This window comes from Oncorhynchus tshawytscha, linkage group LG18 (assembly GCF_018296145.1).
Source record: "Oncorhynchus tshawytscha isolate Ot180627B linkage group LG18, Otsh_v2.0, whole genome shotgun sequence".
NCBI lineage: Eukaryota > Metazoa > Chordata > Actinopteri > Salmoniformes > Salmonidae > Oncorhynchus > Oncorhynchus tshawytscha.
In genome coordinates this window covers 2344705-2363246 of record NC_056446.1, presented here as the reverse complement: position 1 = coordinate 2363246, position 18542 = coordinate 2344705, and the positions used below count along the sequence as shown (strand labels likewise).

Sequence of the window (18542 nt, the reverse complement as noted above, 5' to 3'; positions counted from 1 at the left end):
TCTCATGGTTCCTGTGGTGGTTATTGGTGTGTTGCTGTGGTGATGAGGATACGGTTTGGCAGATAATGGATACGGTTTGGAAGATAATGGATACAATGGAGAATGGGCTTTGAATAGGTCCAGAGATTTTGACTTTATAGGGTCTGTTTGGGTCTACAGTGCACCAATTATAATAAGGACGATTTTTAGTCCTTTGACTTCCCAGTTCCCACCAAGTCTTGCACATTTCTCATATTGCATATTTATTTAGCAAGGTAAGTCATTGAGAACAAGTTTTAAATTCAAGCAATAAGGCCAGAGGGGGTGAGGTATATGGCCAATATACCACGGCTAAGGGCTGTTCTTAGGCACGACGCGAAGTGAAGTGCCTGGATACACCCCTTAGCTGTGGCACAGTATATTAGCCATATACCACACACTCCCTTATTGCTATTACGAACTGGTTACCAACATAAACAGAACAGTAAACATGTATTTTTGCGACATACCCGTGGTATATTGTCTGATGTACCATGGCTTTCAGCCAATCAGCATCCAGGACCTAAACTAATTTACAATAACAACCTAGTTTTAAATGACTTCACTGATTTTTCCCTTGTCCTAGGATCTTCCACACATTCTCAGTGACTGGTCAAAGTGTTGACAGAGAGGAGATCCTATATCTGATAGAAACCGGGGCTTACAAGAAACTAATGTGATACCACAGCCCCTGATTGGTCGACTATCTCCACCCCACAATCTATGTCCAAATTGTATTTGTTCTAATTTGATACCATATCCCCTAATTGGTGGACTACACCCACCTCCCAATGTGTGTCCTAATTTGATTGGTTTTGATGTGATACCACAGCTTCTGATTGGTGGACTCCAATTCCTTCCCTGATCTCTGTCCACAGAAAGCAGACCTAGTGGTGGCTCCTTTGGCCATTACCTATGTGAGGGAGAAGGTCATCGACTTCTCCAAGCCCTTCATGACCCTGGGGATAAGTATCCTCTACCGCAAGCCCAACGGAACCAACCCGGGTGTCTTCTCCTTCCTCAACCCCCTCTCACCCGATATCTGGATGTATATTCTGCTGGCTTACTTGGGTGTCAGTTGTGTGCTGTTTGTCATAGCCAGGTAACATGCATCCCTCACCGCTCGCTTTCACAACCCAGACAGTGGCTTTTCTCTCTGTCTTACGATACTAGTACAAGCTCAGAGTGTGAAGTTATTCTACCTGTGAAACCAACTCTATGCCCCACAGGAAAGCTTTGACAGTGTGTGGATTAAGTCCGGCTGACTGAGGCAGTACATATGCCCTTAAGTTCATGTAAAGCTATCTTATGTAAAGTACTGTGGACATGCCCTGGCTTAACCCCAGACTGAGGGAAATATGAAACAATCAAGTGAGGTAGAGCTAAAGCACTATATAAGTAACCTATGACCTTGCCTGGCCTTTGGTTATATATTGGTTTGTTCAGTGTTAGGATCTGAGTACAGTGTGTTTATACAGCTATTATAAGTAGAGTAATACTTATTTTTCTGGTTGCAAAAAATACATCTTTAGATGGTTGTTATCTGACGTTTCGGCATCCGTAAAACCAGTTTACAATAACAATATGATGCCATTATGACATCCCATGCCCAATGTTGCCCGCTTTTTGGTAGAATTCCCCTGGAGCCTTTGCTAGTGTAGAAAAGTGTTCATTAACCCCAGAACTCTAGGTTGCCAGCTGTTGATTGATCTTTGGTTAGACCCCAAGAGTTTTGTGGTTAATACACGTCTTCCAAATGTTACTGGCCTTTTGATCACCTGAAAGGAAGGCAACAACTGTCACCTAAGTTGGTTCAGAATATGCACTTATTTTATTGTCATCTTTATCAAAGGTATGTTGAGTAAGCTTCTCTATATGTTCAATGTAGCCTTTACATGGTTTTAAGTTTACACAGTAAACACAGTCAAATGAACTCAGATATAGCTGCAACATTGTCTGCGTACAAGCATGTTTGTGTGTCAACATTGTGTGTGTATGAAAGTGTGCTTAGTATAACAGATTCACTTATTATAACAAACTTCCTTAACCACACTCTAGTGATGAATAACCTTGCTTGAAACATGATGACTTGGTCTTAGAGACTTTAGCTCAGCAGGCTTAAACAGTGCTATGGCAATTAAGGGAACCTGGGTTTGAACCCAGTAAATCACACCAATCTTGCCCGTACTATAGTCTTCTTTATCAGATAACTATTCCTCTCTGTCCTCCATATGGGTGTTGATGTGCAATAGCTCTAAGCCTGATGTACTGATTTCTGCCCAGGCGTCAACTTGCTCTCTCATAATTGTAGTATTGACCTACAGACAGACTGGTTGAGTCCCTATATGTGAAGGATATCGTTTTCTTTAACCCCCTACAAATAGAGTCGGTAGTGTAGCCATAGATGGAGATATGTCAGTGGTAAAGCAGGTAAACTTCAGATCTCTAAGGGTTTAAAAGCTCATTCCACCTACATTTGAAGGGCTAAAAGGAACTAACTTATTTTCCTATAATCGGCAGAATTCTATTTTTTCACATTCCTAAACGGTTTCCTCCAACATTTTGTTATTTCTTTACTCTCTTTATTCACTCAGAGGGTGTTTTCAATCATAGAGCACATACGTATACAGTCGCAAAATACACTGCTCAAAAAAATAAAGGGAACACTAAAATAACACATTCTAGATCTGAATGAATGAAATATTCTTATTAAATACTTTTTTCTTTACATAGTTGAATGTGCTGACAACAAAATCACACAAATTATCAATGGAAATCAAATTTATCAACCCATGGAGGTCTGGATTTGGGGTCACACTCAAAATTAAAGTGGAAAACCACACTACATGCTGATCCAACTTTGATGTAATGTCCTTAAAACAAGTCAAAAATTAGGCTCAGTAGTGTGTGTGGCCTCCACGTGCCTGTATGACCTCCCTACAACGCATGGACATGCTCCTGATGAGGTGCCGGATGGTCTCCTGAGGGATCTCCTCCCAGACCTGGACTAAAGCATCCGCCAACTCCTGGACAGTCTGTGTTGCAACGTGGTGTTGGTGGATGGAGCGAGACATGATGTCCCAGATGTGCTCAATTGGATTCAGGTCTGGGGAACGGGCGGACCAGTCCATAGCATCAATGCCTTCCTCTTGCAGGAACTGCTGACACACTCCAGCCACATGAGGTCTAGCATTGTCTTGCATTAGGAGGAACCCAGTGCCAACCACACCAGCATATGGTCTCACAAGGGGTCTGAGGATCTCATCTCGGTACCTAATGGCAGTCAGGCTACCTCTGGCGAGCACATGGAGGGCTGTGCGGCCCCCCAAAGAAATGCCACCCCACACCATGACTGACCCCCAAACCGGTCATGCTGGAGGATGTTGCAGGCAGCAGAACGTTCTCCACGGCGTCTCCACACTGTCACATGTGCTCAGTGTGAACCTGCTTTCATCTGTGAAGAGCACAAGGGCGCCAGTGGCGAATTTGCCAATCTTGGTGTTCTCTGGCAAATGCCAAACATCCTACACGGTGTTGGGCTGTAAGCACAACCCCCACCTGTGGATGTCGGGCCCTCATACCACCCTCATGGAGTCTGTTTCTAACCATTTGAGCAGACACATGCACATTTGTGGCCTGCTGGAGTTCATTTTGCAGGGCTCTGGCAGTGCTCCTCCTGCTCCTCCTTGCACAAAGGCGGAGGTAGTGGTCCTGCTGCTGGGTTGTTTCCCTCCTACGGCCTCCTCCACGTCTCCTGATGTACTGGCCTGTCTCCTGGTAGCACCTCCATGCTCTGGACACTACGCTGACAGACACAGCAAACCTTCTTGCCACAGCTCGCATTGATGTGCCATTCTGGATGAGTTTCACTACCTGAGCCACTTGTGTGGGTTGTAGACTCTGTCTCATGCTACCACTAGAGTGAAAGCACAGCCAGCATTCAAAAGTGACCAAAACATCAGCCAGGAAGCATAGGAACTGAAAAGTGGTCTGTGGTCACCACCTGCAGAACCACTCCTTTATTGGGGGTGTCTTGCTAATTGCCTATAATTTCCACCTGTTGTCTATTCCATTTGCACAACAGCATGTGAAATTGATTGTCAATCAGTGTTGCTTCCTAAGTGGACAGTTTGATTTCACAGAAGTGTGATTGACTTGGAGTTACATTGTGTTGTTTAAGTGTTCCCTTTATTTTAAAGAGCAGTGTATATCACAGAAAACTATGCATGTGACATTTGCAATAAGGCCCCTGTCATTACATGTAAACATGTAATTGCTCCTCATGCCAGCTTACACCCTAGATAAGTATATATCAGTGTCACCTCGGGCTCTCTCTTCAACACACACACACACACACTGTCTCCTTGTAACCGCTGGCGACCGTGCGCCTGCCGCACAATGTACACCACACACACACACACACACACTCGTGCTCTCTCTCTCTCTCTCTTACACACCTCTCCTCAGATGCCCTGAGACAAGTAAAGAAACCGATCTATAAAGCTGGCTAGAGTAATTTAATCCAGCCGACAGCTGATGCCTGTTGGGTTATTGTGACCCTGGATAGGAGAGGAGGATGATGAGAGAAGATCAGAGGAGGAGAAGAGGCAGAGGAATAATTTTGTTATTCTGTGTGGAACTCGGCGTGTGTGTGTTCGTATCAAATCAACCTTTATTTGTCACATGTGCCAAATACAGCAAGTGTAGACCTTACCTTGAAATGCTTACTTATAAGCCCTTAACCAACAGTGCAGTTCAAGAAGAGTTAAGAAAAATATTTATCTAATAAACTAAAGTAAAAAATAATAAAAAGTAACACAGTAACATAACAATAACGAGGCTTTATACAGGGGGTACCGAGTCAGTGTGCGGGGGTACAGGTTAGTTGAGGTAATTGGACATGTATCTAGGGGTGAAGTGACTATGCATAGATAATAAACAGCGAGTAGTAAGCAGTGTACAAAACATATGGAGGGGAGGGGGGGGTCGTCAATGTAAAACGTTTGGTAGCCATTTTATTAATTGTTCAGCAGTCTTATGGCTTGGGGGTAGAAGCTGTTAAGGAGCCTTTTGGTCATAGACCTGGCACTCCGGTACCGCTTGCCATGCGGTAGCGGAGAAAACAATCTATGACTTGGGTGACTGGAGTCTTTGACAATTTTATGGGCTTTCCTCAGACACCGCCTATTATATAGGTCCTGGATGGCAGGAAGCTTGGTCCCAGTGATGTACTGGGCCGTACGCACTACCCTCTGTAGCGTCTTATGGTCAGATGCTGAGCAGTTGCCATACCAGGCGGTGATGCAACCGGTCAGGATACTCTCGATGGTGCAGCTGTAGAACTTTTTGAGGATCTGGGGACCCATGCCAAATCTTTTAAGTCTCCTGAGGGGGAAAAGATTTTGTCGTGCCCGCTTCACAACTGTCATGGTGTGTTTTGGAACTTAATGATGGTGCTGGAGTCATGTTTGGCCATGCAGTCTTGGGTGGACAGGAGGGGATTCAGTTCACACCCCCGAGGGGCCCCAGTGTTGAGGATCAGCGTGGCAGACGTGTTGTTGCCTACCCTTTCCACCTGGGGGTGGCCCGTCAGGAAGTCTAGGATCCAGTTGCAGAGGGAGGTGTTTAGTCCCAGGGTCTTTAGCTTAGGGATGAGCTTCGTGGGCACTATGGTGTTGAACGCTGAGGTGTAGTCAATGAACAGCATTCTCACATAGGTGTTCATTTTGTCCAGGTGGGAAAAGGCAGTGTGGAGTGTGATTGAGATTACGTCATCTGTGGATCTGTTGGGGCGGCATGCAAATTGGAGTGGGTCTAGGGTATCCAGGATGCTGCTGTTGATGTGAGCCATGACCAGCCCTTGAAAGCACTTCATGGCTACAGATGTGAGTGCTACAAGGCGGTAGCCATTTAGGCATTTTACCTTTGCTTCCTTGGGCTCAGGGACTATGGTGGTCTGCTTGAAACATGTAGGTATTACAGACTCGGTCAGGGAGAGGTTGAAAATGTCAGTGAAGACCCTTGCCAGTTGGTCCGCGCATGCTTTGAGTACACGTCCTGGGAGTCCATCCGGCTCCACGGCTTTGTGAATGTTGACCTGTTTAAAGGTCTTGCTCACATCGGCTACCGGGAGCATTGTCACACAGTCATCCATAACAGCTGGTGCTCCCATACATGCTTCAGTGTTGCTTGCCTCGAAGCGAGTATAAAAGGCATTTAGCTTGTCTGGCAGGCTCGTGTCACTGGGCAACTCGCGTCACTGGGTTTCCCTTTGTAGTCTGTAATTGTTTTTATGCCCTGTCACATCCGACGAGCATCAGAGCCGGTGTAGTAGGATTCAATCTTAATCCTGTATTGACTCTTTGCCTGTGATGGTTCATCTGAGGGCATAGCGTGATTTCTTATTAGCGTCCGGATTAGTCTCCCGCTCCTTGAATGCGGCAGCTCTAGACTTTAGCTCGATGCAGATGTTGCTTGTAAATCCATGGTTTCTGGTTGGAATATGTTCGTACGGTCACTGTGGGGATGACGACGTCGATGCAAAAAAGAAAAAGACGCACCTCTCGTATTACTAGACTTAGTTTAGAGAAACCTCACAGAGAAACCTCACGCACACAATCGGTTCCTTTCACACACAGTTTCACACTGTCACACAATGTCACACACCACACTACAGGGGACATTGAGCAGCGCATGGTCTCTGGTGTTTAGAAGTAGACAGAGCTCATTGACATTCCAGACAATCAGGCGGCCCGATGGGGCCGAGGAAGTCCAGAGAAATGATTCCCATGTGGAGTGTATATGGAGAAGCAGTAAAGAAAAGGCTAAATTATCCACATCCCAAATATAGTGCACTACTTTTGAACATGAAGCTCTGGTCAAAAGTTGTGCACTATTTAGGGAACATGGTTCCATTTGGAATGCATCCACGTACCAAACTGGTTTTTAAATAAATAGCCTGCAATTCATCCTCTGTAACGAATGTCGTCTGGAGACCAAAGTGCAGCGTTGTAAGTGTTCATGATGATTTTAATAAAAGAAAGCACTGAACACTGAATCAAAACAATAAACGATGACGTGAAATACAAAACTGAAACAGTACAGTGTGGCCCAAACACTCACACGGAAACAAACACCCACAAACCAAAAGTGAAACCCGGGCTACCGAAGTATGAGTGTCACCAAAAGCACTCACAAACTTCTACAGATGCACAATCGAGAGCATGCTGTCGGGCTGTATCACCGCCTGGTACGGCAACTGCTCCGCCCACAACCGTAAGGCTCTCCAGAGGGTAGTGAGGTCTGCACAACGCATCACCGGGGGCAAACTACCTGCCCTCCAGGACACCTACACCATCCGATGTCACAGGAAGGCCATAAAGATAATCAAGGACAGCAACCACCCGAGCCACTGCCTGTTCACCCCGCTATCATCCAGAAGGCGAGGTCAGTACAGGTGCATCAAAGCTGGGACCGAGAGACTGAAAAGCAGCTTCTATCTCAAGGCCATCAGACTGTTAAACAGCCAACACTAACATTAAGTGGCTGCTGCCAACACACTGACTCAACTCCAGCCACTTTAATAATGGGAATTGATGGGAATTGATGTAAAATATATCACTAGCCACTTTAAACAATGCTACCTAATATAATGTTTACATACCCTACATTATTCATCTCATATGTATACGTATATACTGTACTCTATCATCTACTGCATCCTTATGTAATACATGTATCACTAGCCACTAACTATGCCACTTTGTTTACATACTCATCTCCTATGTATATACTGCACTCAATACCATCTACTGTATCTTGCCTATGCCGCTCTGTACCATCACTCATTCATATCTTTATGTACATATTCTTTATCCCCTTACACTTGTGTCTATAAGGTAGTAGTTTTGGAATTGTTAGCTAGATTACTTGTTGGTTATTACTGCATTGTCGGAACTAGAAGCACAAGCATTTCGCTACACTCACACTAACATCTGCTAACCATGTGTATGTGACAAATAAAATTTGATTTGATTCTCAATCAGGGACAACAATTGACAGCTGCCTCTGATTGAGAACCATACTAGGCCGAACTCAAAAACCAACAGAAAAACAAACATAGACTGCCCACCCCAACTCACGCCCTGACCATACTAAAACAAAGACAAGAACAAAGGAACTAAGGTCAGAACGTGACAGCCTCTTTGTGTAATAAACTTTTTTTATACAGAGAACCATAAACACTTGGCAAAGTAATTCTGATTACAGTTTACAATGTATGCTAATCAGGGATGTAGTGGTAAACGCAAAGGTTGGTAAATGCTCAACAACATTAATCCAAACAACACTAACTTGGTGTAAAAGGTGCATAAACTATTTTTTACATGCATTTACCCTCTGTTACTTCCCTGATCCTATTCATGGAAGCAAACAGCATAGTCTAGTATATATATCAATGTCAAACATCAGTTACTACTAGGAATTTATTCTGAAACAATGAGCAGGACATTACACCTGGGCTGTGTTCCAATGTCTATACTGTCTTACCACTTAGAGTACATTCATTCTAGAGGTAGTATGGAGATTGGAACAAAGCCCTGATGTTTTTTTCAAATCCCCAGCCCCATGGGTGTCTATAGCTCTCTGTATGTTTGATGTTTTGTAGGTGACGATTGCCACTATCACGTTTAAGGTAAGACCCAGGTGCAGACAGTGTCAAAATAACAAACGTTTATTTGTCGAACAGGGGTGGGCAAAAGAACAGGTCAAGGGCGGGCAGAGGTCACTAATCCAGATAGGTGGGGCAAAGATACAGGACAGCAGGCAGGGTCAGGTCAGGCAGAGGTCAGTAATCCAGATAGATGGGGCAAAGATACAGGACAGCAGGCAGGCTCAGGATCAGGGCGGGCAGTCAGGCAGGAATGGTCAAAACCGGGAAACAAGAAAACGGGAACTATAGCAAAGACAGGAGCAAGGGAAAAACCGCTGTTAGGCTTGACGAACAAAACAAACTGGCAATAGACAAACAGAGAACACCGGTATAAATACACAGGGGTTATTGCGGATGATGGGCAACACCTGGAGGGGGGTGGAGACAATCACAAAGACCGGTGAAACAGATCAGGGTGTGACAGTCACTCTATTCGCATCTGCCCAAAAAATTATACAAATATGAGCCGGGTGCTCTGCTCTTCCCTCCAATCCTCTAGCACAAACTGAATCAGGTTCTGATGCTTAATGCTAACCCAATTGCCCACTGCTAATGTGACTCCACTCTCACTTCAGATATTAAATGAGGAATATCCCTAGTCACCCTTAGGGGGCACAGAAGCCAGAAGGGAGGGAGGCAGTGATGGGGAGGAAAAGGGGAGAGGGTGAGTCAGGCAATGGAGGGGGAGGAGGATTAGACATACACAAGGAAGTCTATGGATGGAAGAAGGCATATTGGCTGAATTGGGGAGGGGTGATGGGGTCTCAAACCACCAAGGGGGAATCAGAAAGGATCCTCCAGTCGATAAATCTCAATGAGCTCCAAAGATTATCAGGGATGGGGACGTTCTCTCCAGTGACAATGTTATTCCACTCCATCGATTGGGCCTCTCACAACAAACTGAAAGCATTTGAATACGTCAATATGTTGGGGGAAATGATTTGTGTTTGGTCTCAAGAGGAGCGAGGGACCCATAGGGCATAGTAGAGGATCATAGGAGCTGTTTTGGTCGCCTTACAATAACACGATTTTCACTTTTTTTTTTTTAGGGAAGCTCAACGTTGTTTGTTTTTTTAATGTAAAGTTATTGTGTGTGTGTGTGTGTGTGTGTGTTCTATTGGACAGGTTGTTGAAGGAGATGGGGTGTGTGTCAAAAGCAGTCGGCCGGATTTGAACCCATGCCGACACCGACAGATGTGTAGGCACTAACCACTAGACCATCTGGCCATTAATGTTATTTTGTTTGATTGATCTTAGTGTCTTGTTTGCTCTCTCCACCACAGGTTCAGCCCGTACGAGTGGTACAACCCCCATCCGTGCAACCCAGACTCGGACGTGGTGGAAAACAATTTTACGTTGCTCAATAGTTTCTGGTTCGGCGTCGGGGCTCTCATGCAGCAAGGTAGTTGCCTCAGCCTGCTGGTGCTGTGGCTATCTCCGTGTCCCACTCTCTCTGGGGTCCAAGGTTTTAGGCCAGGCTCCGGGCGACACAGGGGCCTCTGGGTGTGTGCTGCATGGTGGAAAAGTTATGAAGCATCTATATAAGACTTAGAAAGGGTTTAGGAAGGCACCATTTAACCTTAAACGTTGTAGTTGGGTTAAAGTGGGAACAAGAATAATGTTGCTACCTCGTTTTCTGATCGAAATGAATGTACAGAGGGAAATATACTGAACAAAAAAAATAAATGTCAAGTGTTGGTCCCATGTTTCATGAGCGGAAATAAAAGATTCCAGAAATGTTCCATACACACAAAGCTTAATTCTCTCAAATTTTGTGCTCAAATTTGTTTATATCCTTGTTGGTGAGCATTTATCCTATCCCAAGATAGGCTAATTCACATTATTTGAGTAAATTGGAGGTGTACCTGTGGATGAATTTCAAGGCCTACCTTCAAACTCAATGCCTCTTTGCTTGACATCATGGGAAAATCTAAATAAATCAGCCAAGACCTCAGAAAAACAATTGTAGACCTCCACAAGTCTGGTTCATCCTTGGGAGCAATTTCCATAATGCCTGAAGGTACCACGTTCATCTGTACAAACAATAGTTTGCAAGTATAAACACCATGGGACCACACAGCCGTCATACTGCTCAGGAAGGAGACACGTTCTGTCTTCGAGAGATGAACGTACTTTGGTGCGAAAAGTGTAAATCAATCCCAGAATAACAGCACAGGACCTTGTGAAGATGCTGCAGGAAAGTACATAAGTATCTATATCCACAATAAAACGAGTCCTATAACGACATAACCTGAAAGGACGCTCAGCCAGGAAGAAGCCACTGCTCCAACCCGCCATAATAAAGTTTGCGATGGCACATGGGGACAAAAATCATACTTTTTGGAGAAATGTCCTCTGGTCTGATGAAAAAAAAAACAGTTCTGTTTGGCCATAATGACCATCGTTATCTTTGGAGGAAAAATGGGGAGGTTTGCAAGCTGAAGAACACCATCCCAACCGTGAAACACGGGGGTGGCAGCATCATGTTGTGGGGGTGCTTTGCTGCAGGAGGGACTCGTGCACTTCTCAAAAATAGATGGCGTCATGAGGAAGGAAAATTATGTGGATATATTGAAGCAACATCAAGACATTAGTCAGGAAGTTGGTCGCAAATGGGTCTTCCAAATGGACAATGACCTCAAGCATACTTCCAAAGTTGTGGCAAAATGGCTTAAGGACAACAAAGTCAAGGTATTGGAGTGGCCATCACAAAGCCCTGACCTCAATCCTATAGAAAATTTGTGGGGAGAACTGAAAAAGCGTGTGTGAGCAAGAAGGCCTCTAAACGTGACTCCGTTACACCAGCTCTTTCAGGTGAGCATGGAGGAATGGGCCAAACTTCACCCAACTTATTGTGGGATGCTTGTGGAAGGCTACCCAAAATGTTTGCCCCGATTTAAACAATTTAAATGCAATGCTACCAAATACTAATTGAGTATATGTAAACTTCTGACCCACTGGGAATGTGATGGAAGAAATAAAAGCTATTATTCTGACATTTGTGATCCTAACTGACCTAAAACAGGGTTTTTTACTAGGATTAAATGTCAATAATTAATATTTGGCTAAGGTGTATGTAAACTTCCGACTTCAACTGTATATAGATTAAGTGGGGTTGCATTGCAACCCTCCCCCCAGTATAAAACAAAATTATAATAATTGGTAAGGGTCTCAGTGTAACAGATACCCTTTTCATATGACTGAGCAGAGTCTGTGCTGGCCTGGTTACGCATCCAACAAATTTGCTGGAACCATGCTGAAATGGACAAAGTGATAGTTTCCTATCAAAACATGATAGTGTGAAAAGGAGAATGACGAACCAGTGAACTATCCTTTAGGTATAACTTATCTCTTACCAACTAGCCATGCTGCACTTATTCAACAAGAACAGCTTTGTGTCAGGTGCCACTACCCAGAGTCCTCTCCCCATTGCCCGCAACAAATCAGTGCCCATAGAGTAGTGGGATGTGGGGTCAGGATGTGAGGTTGCCTTGGGTACATGACAGTCAGACCCAACCAGGTTGTCAGTTTCCACTAAAGTTTTTATTTTGAAATGTAAACGTGTAACTTTAAAGAAGTGACTGATCTGTGTTGACGGACGGTAAGTTAATTGAGTATACTTTTTAGGACCAGTTTCCTGGACCCAGATAAATCCTATTTTAAGGATGTGTAAAACGCTCTGTCAATGGATATTCACCATTCAACATGCTTTTTAGTTCAGGAGTAGGTTGAATCTGGGTCCGTGAAACCAACCCCCTACTGTCCAACTCCCAATACATAATGGTGCGGCTTAAGTACAACACATAGCAACCTTTCTTACTAATCGATGGACAGTCCCAGTGGCTTGGATTCAAGTCCCAATCAGGCTACTCCGGATGATCCACAGAGCACAATATCACCCCTCACTAAGTCCTTTGTGGATGCTGCCTATGTAGACTTCTTCACCATACACCCTTGCTGTAACTTCTGGAATTCTATCTCTCCACTCCCTACACCCCTATCCTCCCCTCTGTACCCAGGCTCAGAGCTCATGCCTAAGGCCCTGTCCACCCGGATCGTGGGGGGCATCTGGTGGTTCTTCACCCTCATTATCATCTCCTCCTACACGGCCAACCTGGCTGCCTTCCTCACCGTGGAGCGCATGGAGTCACCCATCAACTCGGCCGATGACCTGGCCAAACAGACCAAGATCCTGTACGGAGTGGTGGAGGATGGATCTACCATGACCTTTTTCAAGGTAGCTAGCACACCATTGGGCTCACTGGGATAAGTGGTCATCTGCGGTGTTGTGGTTGTGGGTTTCACTCAAATAGCGACCTGCTGTAGGGAAAGACAGCAAGAAAATATAATAAACCCCTCTGTTCAAGGTACTTAAGTATTGGCCATGGATAATCTCCACCGGGCACAGCCAAAAAAGGACTGGCTACCCCTCTGATTCTGGTTTCTTCCGAGACTCCTGCCTTTTTAGGGAGTGTTTCCTAGCCACCGTGCTTCTACATCTGCATTGCTTGCTCTTTTGGGTGTTAGGCTGAGTTTCTGCATAAGCACTTTGTGACATCTGCTGATGTAAAAATGGCTTTATAAATCAATTTTATTGATTGATTGACACTGGAAAGGCCAATGCTATATGAACCAAATCAATTCTTATTAGAAGAGGTGGATTTCATTAATCTTCCTTTTCTTCCTCCGGTGGTTTGACAGAAGACGAAGATCTCCACTTACGACAAGATGTGGGAGTTCATGAACAGCCGGCGAACGTCTGTGAAAAACATAGACACGGGCATCCAGCGCGTGCTCACCTCTGACTACGCTTTCCTCATGGAGTCCACAACCATTGAGTTTGTCACCCAGCGCAACTGCAACCTTACCCAGATAGGGGGCCTCATCGACTCCAAGGCCTACGGAGTGGGAACACCCATGGGTAACGCATATTGTCCTTATAGTCTGTATCGTCTATATCGCACATATCGCTATTATCGCTATTATCACCTATATTGCTTATTGTCTACACCATTCATATCTCCTGAATCACCCAGATCTCCTATATTGCCCATGTTGACCATATCACCCATTTCACGTTCTACCTGACAATGACCATGTATATCAGGGCAAGCAGATAAAGGTTGGACTTTGGAGGTTTGAGACAGATATGGATAATGTAATGTACTCTATGCATACTTGAAAGGGTAGAAGACTGAATTGTTATGACTGAGTTTTTAGAGGTAAGGGTTCAAGTGAAGGGGAAATGGACAATATTTATAGGAATTCTACACAGAATCTAGTATTTCCCCACACATTAAGACAATTGTACAGATTGACATTTGAAAATACCATGCCTGACATAGATAGCTGCAGGATCACAAATCAGTTTTTTCTCTGGCATTTCAGTTGGTATGTGTAAACACTGTTCCACTTGACACATACAGTGCATCATAATACACCAGACATACCCAGCCTTTTGTGTTGGGGCAACATTTTTGCCTGGCATATAAAGATGATGTACCACAGAGGAGGTTCTGGTTCCGTATTCCTGGAGCATCTCAGAGTATGATTGCTGATTTAAGATCAGTTTTAGCTTTTGGAATGTAATGAACAAGATCACATCGAAAGGGGGTACCAAATTCTAGATCAGCACTCCTACTCTGTCGCTTTATATGTACGGCCCATAATGTACAGTGCCTTTGGAAATTATTCAGACCCCTTGACTTTTTCCACATTTTGTTACGTTACCACATTCTAAAAATGGATTAAATATAGATTTTTTTCTCAGCAATCTTCACACAATACCCCATAATGACAAAGGGAAAACAGTTTTGCAGAAATGTTTGCGAACTTTTGCAAATAAAAAAACTGAAATACTTTATTCAGATGCTTCGTAATGAAACTCTAAATTGAGCTCAGGTAGCCTAGTGGTTAGAGCGTTGGACTAGTAACCGGAAGGTTGCAAGTTCAAACCCCCGAGCTGACAAGGTACAAATCTGTCGTTCTGCCCCTGAACAGGCAGTTAATCCACTGTTCCTAGGTTGTCATTGAAAATAAGAATTTGTTCTTAACTGACTTGCCTGGTTAAATAAAGGTCAAATAAAAAAATAAACATACAGTTGAAGTTGGAAATTTACATACACTTAGGTTGGAGTCATTAAAACTTGTTTCTCAACCACTCCACAAATTTCTTGTTAACAAACTATAGTTTTGGCAAGTCGGTTAGGACATCTACTTTGTGCATGACACAAGTAATTTTTCCAAAAATTGTTTACAGACAGATTATTTCATTTATAATTCACTGTATCACAATTCCAGTGGGTCAGAAGTTTACATACACTAAGTTGACTGTGCCTTTAAACAGATTGGAAAATTCCCAAAAATGATGTCATGCACAGCCAGAAGAGGACTGGCCACCCCTCATAGCCTGGTTCCTCTCTAGGTTTCTTCCTAGGTTCTGGCCTTTCTAGGGAGTTTCTCCTACACACCATGCTTCTACACCTGCATTGCTTGCTGTTTGGGGTTTTAGGCTGGGTTTCTGTACAGCACTTTGCGACATCATCTGATGTAAGAAGGGCTTTATAAATACATTTGATTTGATAACAAAATGTGGAAAAATCAAGGGGTTTGAATACTTTCCGAAGGCCCTTTATATGCTGTGTCAGATCTCATGGACTCCAGGGGAAACGGGCGGGACAGCTGTTGCTGGTGTTTTCTAATCCCAGTGTCACTGGGGTTATTGTGTTCATGATGGGGCCGCAGAGACCACTGCTACCCCTGGGGCTCGATCCCATAGGGTGATGCACAATTGGCCCAGCGCCGTCTGGGTTAGGGGAGGGTTCGGCCAGAGGGCTTTCCTTGGCTCCTCGCGCTCTATCGACTCCTTGTGGCGGGCCGGGTGCTTGCAAGCTGTCATCAGTCAAAGATTTTTCTTTTGACACATTGGTGCGGCTATCTTCCTGGTTAAGCGAGCAGTTTATTATGAAGCAGCGTGGCTTGGTGGGACATGTTTTGGAGGACACGTATCTCGACCTTCGCCTCTCCGTGGCCCATTGCAGAGTTACAGCGATGAGAAAAATTGGGTAAAATGACAAAATAATCATTAAAAAAGGAATTCCATCGCACACATTGCTAAATTATCTCCTATTGCATGCCTGATGTGACATGTTTTTTCTTCTATACATCTATTAATAAAGGTTATTAGCTTTTTTAAGTGAAATATTAGCTTTTGTCTGAAGCCGAAAAAGACAGGAAATTCAAAAGCTCATTTGACCTAACAAGGCTTTCATCTTTAGCAGTTTGAACTACTGCTCGAGTACTGTAGCTTTACTGATCTACTGTACTTCAACAGATGTACTGACATTGGATGAGTTGATTAGGATTCAAACCTTCTCTCAAATGGCCGAATACATGCTTTTAGAGTAGGTTTACCCCAATAATGTACTTGTAATGTAAACTTATTTCAATCCCACTCCACTCATTTAAATGTTATGGGGAGGGTTTCCCAGACACAGATTAAGCCTAGTTCTGGACAAAAAAATCCAGATCAATGGAAAATCTAAATTATTTAGGGTCCAAGACTAGGTGTAATCTGTGTCTGCAAAACAGCTCCTTTACCCGACATTTGACCAAGCCTAATACATAAGCCTACGGAGACAAGGTAGTTGACAGCATTTGTACATACAGTATTTTGAAGCTACACATGGTTTATGTTCTTGTTATAAACAATGGAGTAATGCAACCTTATATTTTGGGTTATGATAGGGTAAGACAGTGTAATGGGTGTGTGTTGGTGGCAGGGAAGTCAGGAGCAGGAGAATCGAACTTGGTATAAATGGAGTGGTTTAATAAACTTAACAAAACTCCAAAACCAAAATTACACAATAACTAAAAAGTGGGTACAAAACACGTTGCGCACCAACACATAATACATACAATCAAACATTCTCCGACAAGGACAAGAGTTGTAAACAGGTTTAAATACACAACGTGTTCCAACCAATCGACAAATGGATCAGTGACGTCGACCACCGAACACCGCCCGAACAAGGAGAGGGACCGACTTCGGCGGAAGTCGTGACAGGCAGTTGCGCTGTGCACTTGAGACATTTATAAGTTATAGTATTTAAAGGGTAAATTTGTAATTGCTTAATATATATTTTACTTTAAAATGATTTACACACACCCATTGATTCTTTAAGAATATAACTTGTATAATAAATGCCTCATGAGCTTAGTCCGATTGTCATATCCCATCAGAACCCAAAAATATATGCTTGGTCTACTCAATTGTTTGTAAACAATGTAATTAGAAACCAACACTTTAGCCTCGGAATATGGTTAAAATGATCATTTTGTATCCATAGCGCTATCGATGAATTTGAGTGGTTACATTAATATTATTATTATTTCTCCACCACCAATTCTTGGGTGGGGTGTTGGCTTTGTTGTTTGAACTGCAGATTGATCCTTGAAGAATCAATGGGTATATCAAGCTTAGGAACGTTGAACAGAATCCCAGATGGCAGATTGCGTGTGTCTTACATAAAGACCTGTTTACATTAACTGGTACATTGATGGTGTAAACCTACTCTAAGAGTATTAAGCTGTTTGAGAGAAGGTTGAATCTTAATCAACCCATCCAATATGAGTCCATCTGTTGTTGAAGTAAAGTTACAGTACTCTAGCTGCTTATAATGAAAGCCATGTTAGTGCATAGTTCAAATTAGCTTTTGAATTGCCTGTCTTTTTTTCGACTTCAAACAAAAGCTAATATTTCACTTAAAACGCAGTTTTTTTGTATTCATTTGCAGGGTTTTTTCCCCAGAAGGGCTGATAATAGTCCTGCCACCAAACATTATTACTATTTGAAATTGCAGTGGCGTAAAATACTTAAGTAAAAATATTTCAAATCAAAGTTTTTATTTGTCACATGCGGCAAAAACAAAATTCACCTTTATTTAACCAGGTAGGAGAGTTGAGAACAAGTTCTCATTTACAATTGCCACCTGGCCAAGATAAAGCAAAGCAGTTCGACACATACAACAACACAGTTACAAATGGAATAAACAAACATACAGTCAATAATACAGTAGAAGTCTATATACAATGTGAGCATGTGAGATAAGGGAGGTAAAGGCAAAAAAAGACCATGGTGGCGAAGTAAATACAATATAGCAAGTAAAACACTGGAATGGTTGATTTGCAGTGGAAGAATGTGCAAAGTAGAGAGAAATTATGGGTTGCAAAGGAACTCAAATAAATAAATAAATAGGTAGGGAGGGAAAGGGGTAGTTGTTAGGGCTAAATTATAGCTGGGCTATGTACAGGTGCAGTAATCTGTGAGCTGCTCTGACAGCTGGTGCTTAAAGCTAGTGAGGGGGATAAGTGTTTCCAGTTTCAGAGATTTTTGTAGTTCGTTCCGGTCATTGGCAGCAGAGAACTAGGAGGAGAGGCTGCCAGAGCAATAATTGGTTTTGGGGGTGACCAGAGAGATATACCTGCTGGAGCGCGTGCTACTGGTGGGTGCTGCTATTGTGACCAGCGAGCTGAGATAAGGGGGGACTTTACCTAGCAGGGTCTTGTAGATGACCTGGAGCCAGTGGGTTTGGCGACGAGTATGAAGCGAGGGCCAGCCAACGAGAACGTACAGGTCACAGTGGTGGGTAGTATATAGTGACAAAACGGATGGCACTGTGATAGACTGCATCCAATTTATTGAGTAGGGTATTGGAGGCTATTTTGTAAATTACATCGTCGAGGATTGGTAGGATGGTCAGTTTTACAAGGGTATGTTTGGCAGCATGAGTGAAGGATGTTTTGTTGTAAAATA

General features: G+C 43.5%; 1 protein-coding gene across 3 annotated transcripts in view; it reads left to right on the top strand.

Annotated features, from left to right (window-relative positions):
* The window catches only part of LOC112217391 (glutamate receptor ionotropic, kainate 2-like), a 202341-nt gene that overhangs the window by 156845 nt on the left and 26954 nt on the right, over positions 1 to 18542 (top strand). For all 3 annotated transcript variants that reach the window (XR_006079246.1, XR_006079245.1, XM_042300585.1), the window contains exons 12-15: positions 897 to 1120; positions 10012 to 10130; positions 12748 to 12965; positions 13430 to 13649. Coding sequence is in view for 1 of the 3 variants with exons in the window: in XM_042300585.1 (XP_042156519.1) it covers positions 897 to 1120; positions 10012 to 10130; positions 12748 to 12965; positions 13430 to 13649 (781 nt within the window). In the remaining 2 variants the exon portion in view is untranslated. The remainder of the gene's footprint in view (positions 1 to 896; positions 1121 to 10011; positions 10131 to 12747; positions 12966 to 13429; positions 13650 to 18542) is intronic.